The 22,582-nt window shown below is 44.5% G+C and overlaps 1 protein-coding gene across 1 annotated transcript in view; it reads right to left on the bottom strand.

The window, feature by feature from the left end:
* MINDY4 (MINDY lysine 48 deubiquitinase 4) overlaps positions 1–22,582 on the bottom strand; it is a 111,627-nt gene that overhangs the window by 48,305 nt on the left and 40,740 nt on the right. Inside the window, exons 6-8 of the mRNA XM_063099778.1 lie at positions 8,159–8,214; positions 3,096–3,202; positions 86–202 (exon numbers count right to left, since the gene is read on the bottom strand). Coding sequence (XP_062955848.1) covers positions 86–202; positions 3,096–3,202; positions 8,159–8,214 — 280 coding nt within the window. The remainder of the gene's footprint in view (positions 1–85; positions 203–3,095; positions 3,203–8,158; positions 8,215–22,582) is intronic.

Raw genomic sequence — 22,582 nt, 5'->3', positions numbered from 1 at the left:
TGCCTAGAGTGCTTTTCTCCCCCCGCCCCACCCTGTGTGTGATGGCCCAGCACAAAGGTCCCAGGGAAACTTAAGAGCAACCTGCCTTTTTCTGCACAATGCCATATTTTAACGAGGGTATGTCATTAAAGGAAAAACTCTGAAGTTTCCATTCTTCATTGAAACAGCAAAAGGTGGAACCAAACAGAAGGGTCTTTATTTCCTGTACAAAACAGAGAGAGTTTTATTCGTTGTTTTAAAAGCAAACAATACTCAATGTACATATTCTCACAGGAGGTGGACTTTAATTCTAGCAGGGCAGTCCATTTTCCAGCAGGGTTATCTCTTTTCTTTTTATTTTGCAAGCCCATTCTTCTCATATTTGAGGAAACAGAAACTTGACCTTCAGGGTCTTACCTCCAAAACATCTGTAAACTAAACCAGCCTGAGCTGACATAGGCCAAAATCTTTGCCGGTTCCTTACAGAGAGCTTGAAATACAAAATTTTAGTTTTGCAAGGAATCTTGGAGGTCTTCTGATCCTCTACAGAAAGGCTTTTAAACCTGACCTCACATTATAGTTGCCTAGGGAGCTCTTAAAAATAATCCCAATGCTCATGCCACATGCCAGATCAATTAAATCTGAATTCCTGAGGGTAGACTCCAATAGTGTAGTAATCAGTAGTTTTAAAACTCCCCCAGATGATTTCACTGTGCAGCCAGGTTTGAGAACCAATGCTCTAGCACAGGGACAGCAAAATAAGACCCCCACAGGCCAGTCTGGCCCTGTCGCCTGTTTTTGTAAATAAAGTTTTACTGACACACAGAAATGTCCATTTGTTTAAATTTTGTCTATGGCTGCTTTTACACTATAATAGCAGAGTTGAATAGTTGCAACAGAGACCATATGGCCAGCAAAACTAAATATACACTATCCAGCCCTTTACAGAAAAATTTTGCAGAAGGATCCCCTCCAGGACACCAGCCATGAGTGATATCCCATAAACTCTGCTTGAACACCCCAACCACCCAATGAAGAGGCTCCTGCTACCTCCCAAGGCAGCCCTCCATGTTTTCACAGCTCTGTCTTCTCTAGACTTCGGGCTGATATTGCACTTACTATTTGTCTCCCCTCAACCCAAGCATCATCCTCTGGAGCCCCAGAAATGATCAATCACTTCCCCACTGACAGGACCTTGGATGGGAGGGCAGAGTCTCTCCCATCAGCTCCCCTGATGAGCCCACCCCCTCTTTGTGTCCTGTTTTTACATTCAAGGGGTCTTTGAAGCCATGAGTGAGCCCCAGGACCAACAGGGAGCAACCTCTCCTGGAACCCCCCCACTGGGTCAGACCTTTCCTACAGACTTGGATTATTTTCCACTAGAATTGGCTCTTTTTTTTTCTTTTTGTTAAGTATAAGGAAAGTCTCTGTGACAGAAGCATTTGTCTATGTGTGCTATGGTTTGAATGTGTCCCCTCAAATTCATTTGCAAACTTAATCCCCAGTGCAGCATATCAAGAGGTGGGACTTTTAAGAAATAGGTCGTGAGGGTTCTGCCATTATCACGGGAGTGGGTTCCTGGTAAAAAGGATGAGTTCAGCCCCCTTCCCTCTCTGTCTCATGAACTTGATTCTGCCCTCCACCCTCCCGCCATAGTGTGACCCTTGCCAGATGTTGGTGCCATGCTCTTGGACTTCCCAGCCTCCAGAAACATGAGCCAAATAAACTTCATTTCTTTATAAGTTACCCAAGCTGTGGTATTTGCACCCAGTCCAAGGAAAATAGGCTAAGATAATGTGTCATAAAATGTGGGCTGGTGGCATATTTCATGACACATTATAGGACAGAAGATGCGTGAAGTCACATGTTAGGACTTGGTTCCCCTTCCTGTGCCAACTACAATCATCATGTGCTTGAACCGAGTTTCCTGAGAGCCTAGAAGCTGTAGAGACTTGGGTTTTCTGGCTGAACCCCATCACCATTCTCTTAGTCCCTGAATGAAAGCCCTAAGCTGGGCATGGTGTGGTAAACAGCGCCTGGAAATCTGGACTCCACTTGCCCTGGATCTCACATGCCCTGAGCCTCCTTTTCTCTGTGAGCTGCATTTTTTCCAGCCCCTTTTGGAGAAGCTATTGCTGGGTGGTGTATGAGAGCACCCTCTGCAAAGAATCATAGCCCTGTGGCTACGGGTGGCCAGAGAACTTACTCCCAGGGTTGGGGCCACTTAAATTTGTCTGACTGTGGCTTCAAAAGAGGGAAGGGAGGGAGAGGAAGGGGAGAGGAAGGAGAAGGGGAAAGAAGGAAAGGACAAAACCTCTAGAAAAATCTTTTACTTTTTGATCTGTGTGCTAAGTAAATATACAGTAAGTGGGAAGAAAAAAAGGTCTGCTGTGTCCTTGAGGATCCTAGCTGAAAAGCTAGTGGAGGACAGCAAGAGCAACATTCCACCCTGCAGGAACCTCTGGCCAAGGGGGAGGGAGAGGCCACCCTGATCACTGAGGGTAGTGAGGAATCCAGAACACCCCTGCAAAGGAAGCTGCTAAGGCCAGGAGCCTGCTCTCCATGTCCCATGGCCACTGGTCCATCCAGAAGGCCATGGATGTGAACCTGGATGGTGCTGCTGAGGCCAGGAGGCTGCTCCCCACGCCCCATGGCCACGGGTCTCTCCAGGAGGCCATGGGTATGAACCTGGATGGTGCTGAAGAACTGTGAACACCTCTCTGTCCTTCCCTCACTGTAACCCAGCCAGAGCCCAGCCCAGCCCAGTGCAGGAGCAGAGCTTGCAGATGACAATCGTGCTCCAATGGTGCCCATTAGGGATGCAGCAGAGAAAGAACTGGGTTCTACAGCGCCTGGATGGACAGAGTACAACCTTCTCCCTCACCTTTCCTCTCAGAGAGGGAACAGGAACAGTTCTTGCTGGGGCAAGAACAGTTTTCCTGACCCTCAGTTCAGCTTTTCTTCTACATGCCACCCAAATTTCCATTTCGATAATGACCAAGAGATCACAATGAGATGGGCTGGGCTAGAAAGATCAAAATCACATCATCCACGTCAATTCCAGTCCCAACATATCTGACATGTGATGCTCCTTACACTTCTCAATTGACACCTACCTTTGCTACTGAGAGGTCGATTGGCTTTGATGCTATTTGCAGCTTGGGCATTGATGGAACTGGGGACAGGATGACTTCTTCCCTTATCAATTCATCCTCCACATCCTCTGAAAGAAAAGCATGGCCATGTGAGCCTCTTGTTATGACTCACAGAGAATAGAGTATGAAGTCATTTAACACCACAGACACTGGTGAGTCTGGAGAAGGTTTGAGCAGAAGAAGCACCCCTCCACCATCCACTCCAACCTCCACTTTGGGGCTTTTTGGCCTTTCTTTCATCAGGAGGAAAGAAAGCACAGAGAGAGACCTTGCTCCCTGTAACAGTCCCTCCCTGGTCGTGCCACAAGGATGCTGCTGGGTGGCAGTTAGCTACTGGTCCACTAGAAAATTCCACTAGAAAATTTAAAATGCAGTGAAACAAGTGCCTGGAGGCTGCACCATCGGGCCAGGTCCAGGAAAGCTGAGCCCAGACACATTTCTTACAAAAAGTGGGCATGACATGCAAGTCCATCCCCCTGAGGACAAGCACCAGGAGGACAGAATTAGGACACAAAACACAATCATTCCTGATAAAATAATACTAACAGTAAATTAGCACTATTGTAGCTTATATCTACTGGTCACTTGGATTTTATCACCTAACCCCCATAACAGCCCTATTAGGCAGTAATTACTATTACCCCATTTACAGATGAAGAAACTGAGGCTTAGTAACTGGCCCCAAGTGAAGCAAATGGGAAGCGGCAGAGACAGGCTGACTCCTAGTTATCTTACAGTTGGGGCAACTGAGGCCCAGAGAGGGTCCCACCTGAGTCTTTGGCAGCACCAGCCCATGCCTTCCCAGCTGGCCGAGGCCCCCTCTCGCCATTACACCCACAGCCGCTGCATTTCCCAGAACTCAAAGGAGCCGAGGAAAAGCAATCCAAGGAAATGTGCTGGCAAAGCTGAGCAGGGTGGGGACTCCAGACAGGGGCTCAGGCCTTGGCTCTGGGAACAGGCTCCCTAAAGGAGCCTGCCAGCATGGGTCTGTTCACATGGGGACGGCATCAAAGGCCAACATCCCCATGATACACATCTCATATCTTACCCTTCAGCCTCCTTTTCTCCCCTGCGGGAGAACCAGCCACAACACAGGAAACTCCTAAACATTCAGTCCACTGAACAAGGCGACAGATACTACCTTTGGGCTGAGAAAAATATCTAGAATTTAAATAAGAATCTAAATTTACCTGAGAATCCTTCTTAGCAGAGTCTCTGAAAAAGCTACCCTGTGACCATGGCCTTACAAAAATAACCTGAAGTAAAGACCAGATGTTCACCAAGCAGCATGAATGGATCTTAAAAACATGGTAATGGGTAGAGAAAGTAAGAAACCAAATGAGATCTATAATACAACACTATTTGCATGAAGTAAAAACACATGCACACAAAACAACACTACACATTTTGCAGGAACATACGCAAGTACAAAGATAGAGATTAAACATAAGAGAATGGCTGCTTATGGGAAAGGAAGGTCATGGGAGTGGGAGGTAGGGCTGATGGAAATAAGGAAGAAAGGCAAGAGGGAGAGAGGGAGATGGAAGGAAAGAAGGAAGGAAGGAAAAAAGGAAGGAAGGGGTTAGGTGGTGGATGGGTAGGGAGGCCAGTGGGCTGGCTTTGCAAAGATCAATACTGAGAATGTTCACTGGAGAACAGAGGTGTGATTAATTTCACCCTAGGCACCTGAGGTCTCAAACAAAGGGGCAGAGTAACCTGAGTGATTTCGCCAGGCCCTGAAGGGCTCCTTGCAATGTCTTGAGCCAGAATGCTTCCTGGAGGCACAGAGGGGCAGTATTTAAGTCCATGTGGAGGTTTCTGTTTAGTCTGAGGTTGTCAGGGAGGGAGCCAGGACTAAAATGTGCTCTGCCCGGGTCCCATGAAGTATGCTGAGGAAGGGAGGCTGGGGGCCCCAGGGAAGCAGACCCTGAAGAAGCACAGGCTGGAGCGAGCCCCAGGACAAGGCAGCCTCCCCTGGCTGCTGCAGGGAAGAACTGGCCCCAGTGCAGAGAGCTGATTCAGGACCACGGAGCAGGCCTCAGGACCAGATGTGGTGGGACCGCCATGCAAGGGAAAAACAAAATGCTCCAGAATGACATGTTGGACAAGTAGACAAGACTGGCTGCAAATGCCAGTGGTTGGAGAATACTATTTTTAAGGCCCCAGTGTAAATGTCTGGTTGAAAAGAAGCAAGGGTATTGTTACCCGTACCATTTAATGGACACTTTGAAGGAAAAAAGTATATGTATTTAAAAAGTAATTTAAAGTAATAAAAAAGTAATTGCATTTCATTTTGAGAGGGAGGCAAAGATCTCAAGGGGAACAATATTCTTTCTATGGATTCCATAGGAAGAACGGCCTGTGTAGCTCTTTTCTAGGAGCCTGCACACCATTTCCCACTGACCACAAGACATCTTCTGGAAGCGCCCCAACACCAGCACCCCTCCAGGCTTCAGTTTTGATAAAGGGCCCCATCTCTCCTCCATCCCTCCCCCAGTGACCCAAGCTGAAACCTCAACTCTCTACCACCCACCATGCTGCTCCAGCCTCTGGGCTATTCTGCCCCCCAAATGTCTCATATCTTGCCCCTGCCTTTTTCTCTCCACTGTTACAGAAATGTGTCATTATTTTTCTATTTGCTCATCAAGCGCTTTGTCGAGCACCCGTGACGCACATGGGACGGTGTGGACAGGTGAGGTCCAGAGATGACTAAGGCACCACCTGACTTCAAGGAGCTCGCTGCCCAGAGGGGAGACAGAAACCCACACTGTAATATAACACAGTAAGTTCTGAAATAGGGACAAGTGAAGGGTTTTACGAGCGGAGGGGAGAGGCAATTAATTCTGCCATAAAGTGCCAGGGAAGCTTCCTACGGGAGGTGATATTTGAGCAGGGTGCTGAAATACCCATAGGATTTCCTAGGTAGATTGGAAGGCTCATCACCTCTTCATTGGACTATTCCAGAGCCACCTCACCAGTCTGCTAATGTTCAGGCTCCTACCCCTAAATGCATCCTATACCTAAGTCCAATATAGTCCCCCCACACAGAGCCCTGGATATATTATTCACTAGCACAGAATATTCAAGGGCTCCTTACTGCCTAATGACTTACAGTTCAACTCCTCAGCAAGGCCTCAAAATCATCTCTGCCCCGCCCTAGCTTTGCTCCCAGCCCCATCTCCTAGTGACGCCTACACCTTCCCCTACAGACTACTCACCTCTCTTTCCACACTCCAGGCCTTTGCCTGTGTGGTTTCTGTTTGTACATCTCTGTTTGGCAAGACTTTGCCCATCCTTCAAAGTCTATCCTAAATGCCACCTCACTATGGAAACTTCCAGAACCCACCACAGAACTTGGTTTATACACCCCTTCAGGCAGTTAGGCACTACTGGTCATCTTCCTGTGTTGCTATGGGAAGACAACTCTCTTTCTTTGCCCCACCCAATCCTGCCCCCCAGGAAGGCAAGGCCACCTTTTATTCTCCTTGGTCTGCTTTTTAAAAGAGCCTCACATACATCCTGGAAGTAAACACTAACAACAGTTTACTGAACTGAACCAAAGAAAAATGAATTAGGGTGAGGAAGGGAATGCCATTCCTCTAACCAAATCCGATTCCTTCTTTCTGTGCTGCCAACCCCTGCCCAACATGTCTCCTTTCTTTTTCTTTTCTCTCTTCCATAAACTCTTATAGTGACTGGGTTCCATGGTCTTTTATCATTTCACTCCTTCTTCTTTTCTAAATCATTAGCTGAACCACTGGGAGAGAGGGGGGTCTGCCTCCCTCCAGAAAACATGCCACACACACTTCAAACAGCTGGCTTCTGAGAATCACTAAAAGCCTTCCTTCCAATAGATGCTCCCTGGGCTCTGAAGGCCGGGAACCACTTCACTCTGTGTCCAAGCACAAGTGGCTTTCATTGGAAGATCTGCACAGAAAGGCTTTAGATGCCAGCACTTCCTGGCTCCACACTTTCCTCTGCACAGCCATGTACAGAAATCTGCCCCTTCCTGGGCAGGCCAAATGATCCCCACCAGCCACTTCTGGTGATTAAAACTCTGAGGATCTGTTACCTCTGAAGTGTGTTCAGCAGGATAAACAAGCCCCTGTCTCCATTGCTCAGAGGCCTGGCCCTGCCTTTCAAGTGCATCAAAGCAAACCGGCAGTCTGAAGATCTCACACAAGGAACTTCTAAAGGGGGCATTGCTTTTTTCCTTTGGTTTAAAGGGAATGCTTAAAAGGGAGGCAAAAATCATGTGAATAGCTCTGGAATGCCAAATGGTCAACAGGTAAATTTCTGGCTTCCAAAAGAGAAGCAAATGTCAACAGCACTCAAACCTGGTCCTTTCAGGTTCAGGCCTTGATCTGTCACCCTCCATTTTACAGCAGCTTTAGCCATGCCCTACAAACACATCAGCTTTTGGGGAGTAGAGAATTTCAGAAAGAGAGAGAGAAAAAAAGATCTCTTCAAACTGAGGAGTGGAAGGCTATTTTTCTACCTGGATGCTAGAGAGCAGTTACCCAGATAAACAGGTGTGTGAGCGTACGCAGAGCTGAACACTTAAGGCTTGTGCACTTTATGCACTTCACTGCTTACATTTCACATCTCAGTAGTATGCTCATATACTTTTAAAGAGGATGGATCTCCCCAAGCAGAGCTATACTAATATTGTGATTGAGAACTGTCTTCAGAGACTCTAGTAGGCTCTGTATGGCCCTAAAAGAAACTTCAAATGCAGAAAGGGCACCCCCAGCCCCCCAGTGTGGATCCAGAAATTAACAGACTTCTTATAATGATTTCTCCAGGAGAGGAAGACAGGCAGTGCAAGAAGACATCAACAAAAAAAGAGGGATGCCTGCTCTACTCACTGGGCCAGCCCCTGCTCCCTGTGCTCTGATGGGAAGAAAGGAGCCACCCGCTCCAGCCAGTAGAGAGCCCCCACCACCCAGCACCTCCCAGAGAGAGCACGTCAGGACCCTTGGGCCCCAATGGGCAGAGATCGCGGAGGCTCCAGCCGCACCTACCAAGCTGCAGGGCACCCAGCTCATCGTCCGCATTATTAGATGCCAACTGGTTATTCCTGGAAAAAAGAAAATGTCAGTATACCACTGGAGAATGACAAACACAAACAGCAGAGAAGGCTGAAGGGAGTTTTAGATGGGGGTACGGGAGATGGGTTCTCCTAGCCCTGGCCCTGCCACTCAGTTTGCACCTTGAACAGCCATAGGTTCCCCATAGGATGGGACCAAATGGCCTCCAACATGCCTGTCAACTCTGTTCTCTCAAAGAGGCACATGCACCAGCCAGTACAGGATGGTAAATTCTGTGGTTTGACACCTGCCAAGCACTGAGTGCAAGTATATGTCACTGATGCCACTGTGATACTCCTGGGAAACACAAAGCACTGCCCAGAAGTTTATCATCCCATCTCTGTGGGGTTTTTGTTGTTTTGTTTCCTCTTTCCCAGCTTTCTTATAAAGCCATCCCCAGCCATTTATAAGAAACCTCTGAAATGCACCAAGGTGTTTAAAGGAAACTATCCCGCATCCTTTTGTTACTTGAAAAATTGCCCTGTGTTTCTGTGTTTCTGATTTGTAAATGCAGGTATGCGCACACAAGCTTTCTTAAGATAGTCCACCTGTATTTTAGTTCTCTTTAGATATTTTTCCTCCAGCATGCATTGACCTGAACTAAAGTAAAATCATTTTTTAAAAGAATGTATTAAAAATAACACTATTATATCACTCTCTGAAAAAAAAAATGACAGCTCTTTTGAATGCAGCATTGAAATATATTTTCCTCCAACATCCTTGCAGGGTGAGATATGGCTGAAGAAACAATCACGATCTTGCCATGGCACATGCTATTGAATTGGCTTCCTCCTGAAGATGTATGAAGGGGCGTTAGTGGAAGACCACCGAGGACACATAGTACCAAAGCTGTGAGCATGCACACTTCTTTGACCTCCCAGTTCTTTCTCTGGACACAGAGCTCCCTCCCCTCCCTCCCAGGCAGCCCTCATCTTCCATGTGTCCTCCCCACTCAGCCAAGCCATTTTCATCAATTCAAAACCACAAAATCCCTACGCTCCTATGCTACTGGGATCCTATAGGCATTCTTGACAGGAATGGAGGAAGAATGATCTGGAAAGAGGAATAAGCATGGACAGATGGTGAGAGGGATGTGGCAGGGGTAGTCAACGCAGAGGCTTTCACAGTCCCCCCTCCCTCCCCCCAGTGAGGAGGACAGCACTTTTATCAGGAGCCTCTTCCACCACACTTCTCATACCCCACCTGCTCAGCACAGAAGGCTGAGGAGCTGAGCTCCACTCTGTCTATCCCTTCTGTCACTGTGTCATCTGTCCCTGTCTGAAAAGCAGGGATGGAGGCACCTATACTAGAGGGCCTCTAAAATCCTCCTAAGCCATTTTGAGCAGGGAAAAGCAGGAGCAGAGACACTACTGACCATCCCAAGTCCAGTACCTGAGCCCACCTCTGCCCTTTCCTGAGCCCACCTCTGCCCTTTGTCCTCTTCATCTCTCAACCAGATTCTTACACTAGCCTCCTAACTGGTTCCCTGACCCTCAGTGTGACCCATGCCTCGGCCCCTACATCTTCACGTGGCTGTCAAAGTCATCTTTCTAGGAAGCAAATCCGACCATGACACCACTGCCTAGTTGAGTTCTTCAAAGGTTCCCCATCATCACCATCAACAACAACAATAATCACATTTATAAAAATAGCATCAATAATAACAACAAATTCTTTCTGGCTCCTTTGACTGTTCCAGGCACTGTGCTAAGTGCTTTGTAAGACTCAAAAGTCATCTGCTTCTCAGAACAGCTTTATGAAGCAGTTATTTCACTGTGTCTCAGAGAGGTTTAGTAACTTTCCCTGAGTTACACAGCAAGTAACTGGCAGCACAGGAATTTGAACCCAGGCTATGACTCCAAAGATACTGGCACCAACCACCACACATACAGCTTCCTTATAAAATAAAATTGAAGACCATTAGGGTGTCCTATAAGACTCTCCATGACCTACTGCCCAGCCTCATCTCTCTCTGAGCCATCGCACACCATCTGCATTTCCTCCACACTGGATGTCTCAGCCTGGGCCTCTGTACCTTTTCATAAGCTGTTCACTCCATCTAGAATACCCTTTGGCAAACTCATACTAATCCACTAAAGCCCAACTGGAATGTCACCTCCTTCTCAACCCTAAAGCATGCATTCCCTCATTTCTTTACTTCCTCACCCACCCAGCACAAGCGTGGGGTTATCTGGCAGGTCTAGCTTCCTCGAAGAGGAGGCCCAGACATGTAAAATGAACAGACATAAATTGCAATATGATATGGTGTGATAGGACGAATAATAGCCCCAGAGATATCCACATCCTAATCCTTGGAACCTGCAAAAGTTACCTTATATGGCAAAGGGGATTTTGCAAATGGGATTAAGTCAAGGATCTTGAGATGAGGAGATTATCCAGTTGGGACCAATGTAGTCACAAGCGTCCTTATAAGAGGGAGGCAGAAAGAGGTTGACACTTAAGATGAGAAGGTGGTATGAAATGGAAGCAAAGATTGGAGTGATGCACTTTAGAGATGAAAGAAGAGGCCATGAGCTAAGGAATGAAGGCAGGCACTGCAAGGTAACAAAGGCAAGGACACAGATTCTCCCCCAGAGCCTCTAGAAAGAACCAGCCCTGCCAACACCTTGACTTCAGACCAGTGGGACTGATTTCGAACTTCAGCCCACCAGAACTATGAGATTATAAATTCATGTTGTTTAAGCCACTAAATTTGTGGTAATTTGCTACAGCAGCAATAGGACGACTGATTTCGAACTTCAGCCCACCAGAACTATGAGATTATAAATTCATGTTGTTTAAGCCACTAAATTTGTGGTAATTTGCTACAGCAGCAATAGGACACTAATACCCATATAAGAATTACAACCAAAGAGGAAGAAAGCACTGCAGGATTCTCTTGGGTGTCCAGCATCTAGCCAGGATTCCATCAATGGATGCTGCATGCCAGAGTAATTCTCACAGAAGCTAGGTGACTTATGCAAGGTGGCACAGCTTAGAAGTGCCAGAGCCAGGACTCAAACCCAGGATGCCGGCCTCAACTGCTCTACTTTGCTCTTTCCTCTAGGTCACACATCCTTCCATTGCCCAGAAACCTCCATGGCTTCCTGCAGGCCATGGCACAAAGTCCACACCTCCCAAGTGGTCTGCTTGGCTCTTGAGGACAGGCGGCTGGGCATGAGCAGTGGTGAAAGGGTGAAGATGATGTTCCCGCTGGGCAGGGTACAGTGCGGCCTCTCTCCAGTCATGAGACTTCCGCCCAAAGGCCATCCATCAGCTGCAAGAGCCCAGCTCAGATGCCTTGTGTCATTCCTACAGATCTCACCACCAGAGGAGGCTCCAGTCACGCTTGCTCACAGAGAATGTACTCATTGTTCCTTTCATGGGTCCCTCTTTGTAATGGCACAGGCATTACAAAGATTAAAAGGTCAGGGTAAAAGCATGTTCTTGCCTTTGAGTGAAAGCTATTACAAACAACAATGACAAAAAGATAAATCAAGGGGTTCAAACACTTTTTCAAAGTGTGATTGTGCAGATAACCCAGAGACACTTGTCAAAGTATGCATCTAACAAGTCCATGGGGGCTGACGGCAGACCCCCAGCCTGCCTGCCTAGTCTGAGGCCTCCACCTCCCACTCCAGTTCCTCGGCGCCCCACAGGAAAGACTAAATAGTGGATTGAATACAGTAAAGAGATAATGAGTTATGAATCAGATGATATTATCCAGAATGCAACTCAATTGGAAAAAAATATATGAAAGAGCAAATAAAGACATGGAGGAACATTTAAAAAGTCTAATGTACATTTAAAAGAAGTTCCAGAAGGAAAGAATAAAGACAAGGTGAGAAAGGAAATTATTGAAAAGATAATTGCTAAGAACTTTCCAGACATGGATCCTCACAGAAACATAATGAACCTCAAATGGGACATGTAAAAATAAATGCATGCCTAGACATATCTTACTGGAACTACCAGAATACCAAAGACAATGAGAAAAATCTCAGAGAAAAGGTAGATCACCTGTAAACAACAATTACTTTAAGGGCAGACTTCTCAACAGCAACAATAAAGGCCATAGTTGATGAAATAACATCTTTAGAGTGCTGAGAGAAAATAACTGTCAACCTAAAAATTCCCAGCTAAAACAACATTAAAGTTAAGGACAAAATGAAGACATCTTCAGATAAAGACTTAAAAAGATTACTATCACAGACCTTCACTGAATGAACTATAAAGGAATTATTTCAGAAAGAAGGAATGTTAACCCAGAGGGAAAAAGTAGGGTAAGAGCATTGGTGAGAAAAGAAACCAGTACACATTTAGATCAACCTTAATGATAACTGACAATAAGACAATAAAAATAACAACAATAGCAACTAATTTAGGAGTAGTTAAAAACAAAGTGACACTAAAATACTAGACAATAACAAACGGGACGTGGGAAGGGGAAATGATCAGAGTTAAGGCTTTCTGACATCTTCACATTTTATTCAGGGGAGAGATTAATTAAACTTAAACTTTAAGCCAGTTACTAAAATTTTAAGAGTAACCACTAAAACAGTAAAAACATAATGTATAATCTTCCAAGTCAGAAAGAGAAGAAGAAAAGATACATATTAGTTAATTCACAAGAAAGTGCCACTGGGAAACAGTCTGGCAGTTCCTCAAAAAGTTAAAAGTAAAATTACCACATGACCCTGCAATTCCACTCCTAGGTAGATACCCACAAAGAATTGAAAACAGGAACTCAAACAAACACACGTACACAAATGTTCCATAGGAGCATTATTTGCAATAACCAAAAGGTAGAAACAACCCAAATGTCTATCAACAGATAAGTAGATAAATAAAATGTTATATATCCATAAAATGGAATATTATTCTGCCATAAAAAGGAATAAAGTACTAATACATGCAACAGTGTGGATGCACCGTGAAAATAATACACTAAGTGAAAGAAGCCAACACAAAAGGTAATACAAGATTCACTTTATGTAAAATTTCAGATTGGTAGAACAAGAAACTGCTCAGTAAGTAAGGGATTTTTATGGCAGAGAGATGAAAACGTCTTAGAACTAGATAGAGGTGGTGATTACACAACACTCTGAAGATACTAAACGTCACTGAATTGTTCACTTTGAAATGGTTAATTAAAAAAGAAGAAAAAGAAAAAGAAAGCAAGAAAGGAGGAAAAATTATTTAAATAGTGTGTCAAAGTGAAATAAAATAGAACAAACAAATTGAAATATTATAATTACTGAATTATAATAAAGGCAAACAAATTTAACTTACCAGTTAAAAGACAGAGATGTTCAGACTGGATTATTTTTAATTAGCTATGTGCTATTTCAAGAGACACATGACACATTAACAGTAAAGCATATACCACTTGTATACCAGCCATTGAAAAGCTGATGTAGCTAAACACTATCAGTTTAAAACAGATTTGGTGATAAAAAGCATTATTAGTGATAAACTGACTATTACAGAATAACAGAAGAAAAAATTCAACAGGAAAATTTAGCCATCATGAACGTCTACTCTCCTAACAACAGAGTTTCAAAACATATAACCAAAAATTTGATAAAACTACAAGGAGAAATTGTTCAGTTCATGAGCATAATAGAAAATGTTAACATATCTCTCTTAGCAACTAATAGATCAAGCAGAAAATAAACATTAATAAGAATAAAGAATATGTGAACATCAAAAGAACATGCTTGATCTAATCTGCCCAGCTGTTAAATAATAGACATTCTTGTCAAGCACACATGGCATATTTATAAAAATTGACCATATAATAGGCCACAAATAATACCTCAAAAATTCCAAACTGTTTTTGATCACAAAGAAATTTTTAAAAGAATTCTATAATAAAAATATAGTTCCTCTATACTCCCCCAAAAGAATTCATGTATTAGTAAATTTTAAAGAAATAATAGTAGAAATCAGAAAATATTTCCAAGTGGTAAACATTAAGAACACAACTTATAAAATCTTGTGGAAAGCAGTAAAAGTGGTGCATAGAGGGACACGTGTGGCATCAAAACACCCATTACTTTAAAGAGTGACAAGCTAAGAGCTAAGCCTCCAACTCCAAAAGAGAATGAGAGTAAACCAAAAGAGAGTAAAAAAGAAGTAAAAAATGCAAGATCAAAAAGTTAATAAAATAAAAATAGCCCTCAAAACTGGTTCTTTGAAAAGATTAATAAAAAAGCAAACCTTTGGCAAAATTGACAAAGAGAAAAGGAGAGTATCAGACACAATATTACCAGTGAAAAGGAGGGGTAAAATTTAACATTACAAATAGAAGTTTTTCAGTAAGAAGAAAATTATATGAATAAATTCAAACCAAATTTTTTTCAAGAAGAAGAAAATAGTATAAATAAGTTCAAACCAATATATTTGAAAATTGACAGGCTGGACCATTTTCCAGAAAAAAATCACAAAACTGATTAAAGAATGAACAGCAAATCTGAAATTGTCTATAATAATTTTAAAAAACCATTAATTTAAAATTCACCCCCATTTCCCACTCCACCATACACACAAGTAGTTTTACTGATGTGCTCCATCAAATATAGGAAAATCTCCCCCAATTTACATTCTCAAATATAGGGCAGAGATTAAGCACTCAGAACCAACCCATCCTGGCCATAAATCCTACTCTACCACCAAAACTCTGTGCAGTGTAGGCAAGTTTCCAGCTTCTTTTAGCTTTAGTCCTCATCTATAAAATGGAGTTAATAATAGTCCTTTCTCAAAAGATTGCTGTGAGAATTAAATGAGTTAATATATCAAATACTAAGGATAGTATGACACAAAGTAACTGCTACCATGTTAGCTGATACGATGATGATGATTAATGAGGTTAGTATAACCTTGATTCCAAAAACCTAACACTTGTAAACATAAGTACAAAATATAAAATAAAACAATAGACACTGCACCAGCCACAGGTTTAAAGAAAATATGACCATGTAGGGATACAAGAATATTTTTACATTAGAAAACCTAATAATGTAATTCACATGAAAAAATGTAAAATAATCTCAATACAGAGAAAGCACTCAACAGAAATAAATACCCATATATGATTTTTTAAAAAAATCTTAAAAAGCTCAAGAAAAGAGTTTTCCTTTACTTGATATACATATTCGAACCCTACAGGACCTCTCACCTACCACTGAGGACGCATCCCTGCTAGAGTCGGTAACGGGAGAGTGCCCAGCCCCCACAAGTGCTCTGTGTGACACTAAAGACACTCTAGACACAATGAGAACAGCAAGACAGCAGACCCCAGCAGTCTTGGGCCACAGTCCCGCTCTCCTGCCACTGTCCCACCCCACACAGCACGTCCCTGTGGAATGAACAAGAGGGCTGGATGACAGTAAGGCAGGGATGTTCAGACCATCAGTGGACACACAGGAACTGGACAGACAAGCCATGGCCTAGCTCATGCCAGAGAAGAGCAGCATCCGCTGGCAAGAGGCTAGTTGCCACAAGTCCCAACATCCCTATCTCCAGAGTCCTCTGTAGAGGCCATGAGGACCATGGCATCCAGTGAGTCTGGCTGCAGCCCCTCCGCACCCTCGGGAGCAGCTGTGTGCTCCCATCCCGCCTCCGCAGCACTGACTCTGCACAGCACTCTGAACTTCAAGGACTGCCTTTCTGACTGAGCTGCTAGAGGAGCAGCAGGCCTGCATGAGTTGGGCCCCTGAGGGCAGGCTGATAGAACAAACGTTTTTTAGAAATCTCATTTCTCCATTGCAGAAAAGATTTTTTTCTTTCCATTTTCCTGCTCTCCATTTCTCTTTGGCTTCTACAGAGCCTCTGCCAAGCTCCCCTAGATGAAGACAAGGTACAGAATCACAGAGAGACTTGAAGGAGCCTTAGAGGTCACCTAGCATCATCTTTGGTGTCACAGCAAGGAAACTGAAAGGGAGTTCCTCTGGTGTCTACACTCTCCGGAGGGGCTTCCTCCACCTCCCTCGGCTACCAGATCAGCAGGCTTCTTACAATCAAGCCATAAAGTGCATGAGGTCTCATTAAGGGTTGGGTTATGGAGAAGTCATCATGGGCACTATCACAATGTAAGCAACTTTAACAGATCTCAGTTTGTACCCTGCAGTCACCAGTGCTCCAAATGTCGACCTTTAACATATAAAAGGAATCTTTTTTTTCTCTCTCTTTTTTCTTTTCTCTTAAGGATGTGGAAAACCTGACTAGAATTGCATGGTCTGACATTTCCTGTGAGAAAGCATTCTGCTTGGAAAACTGTGAAAACAATCTGCCTTAACAATTCAACCCAAATAAATTATCTTCCTGAAACTAATGAAAACCCTGAACTGGGAATTGGGCTGCATACCCAAGTCTCTGTCATCCGGGTCCATAATGACGAAGGTTGGACAAAGATAGGGATCGCCTGGTGAGGACAGATGGGGGGGAGAACTGATGGTCTTGCATCCTCCTGGAAAAGCCATTGGGCTGGCTGTTAGGCAGAACACACACTATACTCCAGCCTCCCAAACCATTGTTCTTCAGGGTGATGATTTCTCAGCTTAACTCTTTCCCTCAGCGTCCCTCCTGACAGGCCTTAGCACACACCCTTGACAAGAAGTATGCAGAGCCAGAGAAAGATCTGAAATCACGTCCAACATTTCTCCTTCCTCTATATCTATGCCTTGAGTCAGGGTGGATTCTGGAACATTCCAGGAACAAAGAAGACATTTACCCCACTCTCAGACTCAGAGGGTTCTTTAAAGAACACATAGTTTGCAAAACAAAAGTGTACTAGATGTGACCTTCCCTCATATTATTCTCCCATTCTTCCAGTTTGGCACAAGGCCTTTGTATACAACTGGTATTTAATGTATGATCCCTCTGGAAGCTGAGGAATACTCAGAGTTCACCTAGAAACAGCTCATCCAGCTGGAAAGGCTGGAAAAGCTAATACAGGCCATCTAGACTAATCCTGCAGCCCCAGTGGGAGTGGGGACCAGGGCGGGTTAGGGAGCCTTTCCCAAGGTACCCTGGGTAGTAGACAAAGCCAGAGACAGAATTTTAGGCTCCAGACCCTCATCTCAGTTCATTCACATCTATTCCATGCTGGATGTTAGAGGCACTGATTTGAATTTCTTAACACCCAAGATGTACTAGGACAAGTTGCTCTTCCCTCAGGGTGACATGCACCAGCAGGACTTTGCAGTCCTTCCAATTCCTATCTCCCTGCCCTGCTCTCAGGCTGAAGTTTCCTGGGTTTGGCTGAGCTCAGCTCTATGAGGGGACTGGTAAAGAAAGGCAGAAGTTGCTCAACAGGCAGTGAAAAGGTAGGTAGAGATGATGTTACTCCAGGGAAAGAAAAATATCTTCTTGAGGGAAAAGTGGTCTCTGTGGAGCACATTTCTGGAACATGAAATTCTTTCATACTAGATATGCAGTTCACCAAGCAAAATGTTGCTAGCCCGTGATCTCCCTTCATCTTGGTCTCACTTTCATCCCTCTGCCCACTAGCATATGGCTGCCTGGTTCCACCAAGCCCCTCCCCACCCCCGGCCATGAGATGCTGGAAGAGGCCAGTAACCAGAGCCAGTCCCAGAAAGGTGATGGGGCACCCAGACTGCACACCCAGCAGGCATGACCCCTAAAGCTGCCTCTGATTAGGGCTCCCTGGCAGCCTGACCTCCCTACCAAGAGGAGTAAGGACTCAACCCAGATGGCTCTATCAGTGACAAAAGTCCTCTGGCCCTGCCTCCCCGAGGCTGGCATGAGAGCCCAGGATGGAAAGGATTGCCTCTACAAACTTGGCCCTGTCCCAGGGAGTCTAAAGCCACTCCCGGAGTTATAAAAGGGAAGACTCTGAAAGGCCGCCTCATTACATAAGAGTTGCTGCCGGTTTCCACGGTGGATTGGAAAGCTGTGGAGATGTTTACTTAGCTGCTAGGAGAAGCCACTTTGGGGCACCAATCCTGCCCTTTACAGTCCTAATAAAGGCCAGCGAACATATCCAGGGAAGTGAGCTGCACCAACTAGAGAGGCCAAATTGCTCGAGTCCCATCAAACATTAAATCCACTTAAGTTTTGTTTGGTTAAATATGTCAAAGGTGGCTTAAAACAACTTCTAGGATGAAGTATTTTCATTTTGAACTCACAAAACATTCCCCTACATAAACATTTATAAAAGAGCCATGAACAGCACATTTGAAATGGCACTGCCTGGATCCAAGGTTAACTTCACAGCCATTCGAAAAGAAAGAACTTCGGGCTTATTTACTTTTACAAGGGTGAGAAGGCTTACACTTAACACTTAATTTTGGAGCTCATGCCTTTCTTCAAGTGGCCTCAGGCAAATACGAGTATTCCCCTTCCCTGAGCTTCAATGTCCCTTCCTGTGACATTCCAAGGGTTCTAAATGTTCTATGGTTTTGTCCTTCCAATAATAATTGCTGCTCTGGGCAGCACCTTCTACTTTCCCAAGCACTTGCAAAGCACACTTTTAAATTTAATTCTCACAAAAGTCCTTTGTGGGAAGCAGCAAAGGGACGTTTTAGCCCTATTTTTACAAATGAGGACAGCGAGGCTCAGAAAGTTGTCAGTTGTCCACCACAAACCAATCCATGACTCACAGGTCCATGGTGACATGAGGAAAATAAAAAACAATACAGTGAAATGTTTCTCAAAGCTTAGTTTGCTCATTTTAAAGGAGGGCCTTTTAGTTCAAGATTACATCTATTCAAATTTTTTGAAATTTCATGAATTTGTTTCAATGTCCTTACTTAGCCAGAAAAAAATAATAACAACCTGAATAGCATCTGATTTACCATGTAGTTAAAGGAGCTTCAGGGACCCTTCCTTCTAAAAAGAGGTCCTAAAAATGTGTTCACATGGTTGTGTCGTTTTGGAAAATTTGCAAAAATGAGATATACTTTTATATTCTTTCTCTTAAAGAGGCCACCCAAATTATGTAAGTTTTAGGCCCACAATGTCTAAATTTGCCTCTGAACCTGAAGTTGGTCCTCCAGTTTGTTTGTTTGTTTTTTCATTTATTTATTTTACTGACCCATGAATCCCCAGAGCCCATGACCCACTGCACCAGATGGATGGCCCAAGGTCTCTGCAGGCACAGAGACCCTGTGGTTCTACGTCTTGTCCTAGTTTGGACAGAGAAAGGCCAAGCCAAGACTGACTCCTAGAGCTACTCTCCCTTCCACCCCACACTTCCCCATCATGAAAAAGGAATCTCCAGGAAATTTTGACCTACTCCAAAAGCACAGAGGACTAACTGTTTTCTGGGTATTTCTTAGAAGAAGAAGGAAACACGTTGCTTTAAACCCAAGTTGGCTCTACAAACGTTGAGCATTATACCACTCATACAAAGAAAACCAGAGAGCTGTGGAATTTCCATGAGTAAGCCAGCCCCAGCTCAGGACAAACACACCCTGTGCTAAAATTAGATATGTCCCTGAGCCAGCGAGACAGCCTCCTATGCCTCTCTTGGCAGCCCTTTTCACTGGAAACGGGGTGTGAGTGCCCTTGGGTCCCAGAGTGTGGGTCCCAGCCCTCTCCACCCCTCCAGGATCATCAGCCTCCTGCTTCTGATGAGGGCACCGGCTGCCCAGCACTGGTGGCTCGTGGGTGGGAAGCCCAGCAGTGAGGGTATATTCATTGAGGAGCTGGGACGTGGCTAAGAATCCAGCCACTCAAGGATGGAAAACCCGTGCTGAAACTTTGCATGAGCCCCAAAGTAGGGGAGTACAAGGACTGTCTCACACAGAAATCAGGACATCGTTTCCCTCCCAGATCCTTAAGAGGTAACAATAGTGTACATAAGTTTGTAAGAGTGGGGAAGAAAAAAATCAAAGCAGCACAATCCCTTTTCTCCTTAATAGTGAAATTTCTGCAGAAGCAGTTTGACAAAGCTCTGGTTTCCCTGGTTTCTAAGGATCTGAATTTAAGTAGCACAGGCAGGGGCTGAATGCACACCTCCTCCAAAATCCCCCCAAGTCCCTGCCTCTCCAGGCTGCACCCTACCAATGTCATCCCCCTCCCCAGTGGGGTAGACGTGCAGGGGCCTGCAGGGCGCAGCCCCTCTTGGGTCGCGTGGGCGAGAAAAGGCCCCAGCAACGCAGCCAACAGGAAGGGTTTTGACCAAAGGTATCTGGAGATTTTTCCAGAATAAATATAAAACCATCTGAAGCAGCTGGACCCATGCCGGGAAGTCTCCTGTTGGAAATGTCACGTTGAGCCGCATGATGTGGGTGTAATTAAAGGATCGGGGGGTTCAAGAAAACATCCAAAGGGTCAGGAGACGATTCCCGTTCTAGCTTTGTGAGTGGGGGTATGGTGAATCTGGTGAGGGAGGGTGGGAATCAGCCCACCAGGATAATACTGAAAAGACGCTGCTTTCTATGCATCTGGGAAATACGTGCAAGCTGCTGTTTCTGTAACAGCCACTGGTTCCTTGGAGGTCAAAAGGCCTGAGGATGTCCACCTACAACAGAGAAGGGGCTCTTCTGCCCTGTTGGGGTATTCCCTAGGGGTTTCTTGGGCTAGTCTTGATTCCATTGCCTCACCCAGACTCCATCATTTAATGACACACTGTGGCCTTGTTACACTTCTTTATGATCCTCACCGAGAGGTAAGAGAAAGATTCCATCAATTATTACATTTTCCCTGTTTGTTCCATGTGTTTTGTATTTTCCCTTTTTATTTTGAAAAATGTTAAAGCAACAGGAAAACTGAAATAATAATACAATGAACACTAGTATAATCTTCACTGACAGTGACAAATTACATGTGCCTTGTTTTCTCTCACACAACACACACACATACGAACCCAAACACGCACTTTTTTTTTTTTTTTTTTTTTTTTTGCTGACCCATCTGAAAGCGAATTGCAGACATCCTGCTGTGCCACACCTAAATACTTCAGCCTGCATCTCCTGAGAAGAGGGACATTCTCCTACCTAATCCATGTGTGATTTATTTGTATGACAACACTGTTTAAAACCAGGATACTCATCTAAGCTCTCCCAGATACTTGCATCTGGTACATGTGCCCTTTTGGAGTGATTTTCTTTAAAAAGAAGAATAATAGATCAGTAGTAATGTCTTTATTAAATATTAAATGGGCCAGATCTGCTTTTGTTTTGAACTAAAATGGATACCTTCAACTTCTCTTTTCTTCTTTTAGTACACACCTAAGAGTGTATTGGATTTTAAGGATATCTGATCGTCCAAGTCTAGGCTACAAAGTGACTTGAGATTTGTTAGGGAGCTGAGCACGGGGCAAGGTGTAGACTCTGGGTGGGAGAAGGCTATGGTGTGGATGGATTTCCGTGGCAGCTCCAGGGATTGACTCCGAGATGCCTGTCAAAATGCCCTTATAAGTTCATCTCCGTCCATATAGCAGCTTCTGGAATCTGAACACGCAATGTGTCTTTGCTCCGTGAGGACAGGAAATAACGGAGGTGGCTCAAGCCTTGAAAAACAGCCTCTAGTCCTCAGATGGTGGTAGTGTACTGGGTCTTGGTTTCTACCAGTGACTTTTTTAGTTTGCTTGATTTTCTTCTTATTCAAAAGAAATTTTATTTAAAGGGAGAAAGGCTGAACAAAGTGACACTGGACCAAAGGAGGCAACGTCATCGATTGTAGGAATGCCATCCTCCTCTCATGGGTGAACCCTTCACAGAATCTAACGAAGCCCTGGGCCCAGTGAAGAAGCAGGGAGCGGGAGGATCATGACCATGTGTGCCCAGGCCTGGCCCCGGAAGAACTTCTGGACAAGAAGTGGGGAGGGCACATCTGTGACAACCTCCAGAGTTTTCAAATGCATCCAGCCTCTCCTTGACCTTCACTGCAAAGGAGAGCAAATGCCTCATGGAAGTCAACTTTCTTCAACCCACAGGTTCTCACCGAGGGCCTACTATGTGCCTGGCCTCGTGGGAGAGACCCACTCAGAACCACAAGAGCCCAGGAACTTGGGCCATGGCCACAGCCCTCACAACGAATCTGAACATTTCTCTCTGACCGGTCATAACTTCCATGATCTGACTCCAACCTTACTGCTCACCCCTTTCACAAAACTCCATCTATTCAGGAACACGTCCAGCTATTTTTTTAAAAAAATGATTATTTGGCTAACCAAATTGGGGGGGGGCAGATAATATTTATTAAAGTAATTATTGTTGGCCAAATATTTTATATACATTATTTTATTTATTCCTCATAACAATCCCATAAATATTATCATCCCATTTTTTAGATGAAGAAACTAAGCAAAAAGGTTAAAACAAAATTTGCCCAAGGTTACCCTGTTAGTATATGGTAGAGCTGGGATTTGAACCCAAATCTGTTCAA

Source organism: Cynocephalus volans, chromosome 6 (genome assembly GCF_027409185.1).
Source record: "Cynocephalus volans isolate mCynVol1 chromosome 6, mCynVol1.pri, whole genome shotgun sequence".
Taxonomy (NCBI): domain Eukaryota; kingdom Metazoa; phylum Chordata; class Mammalia; order Dermoptera; family Cynocephalidae; genus Cynocephalus; species Cynocephalus volans.
This window is presented reverse-complemented; position numbering and strand designations above follow the sequence as displayed.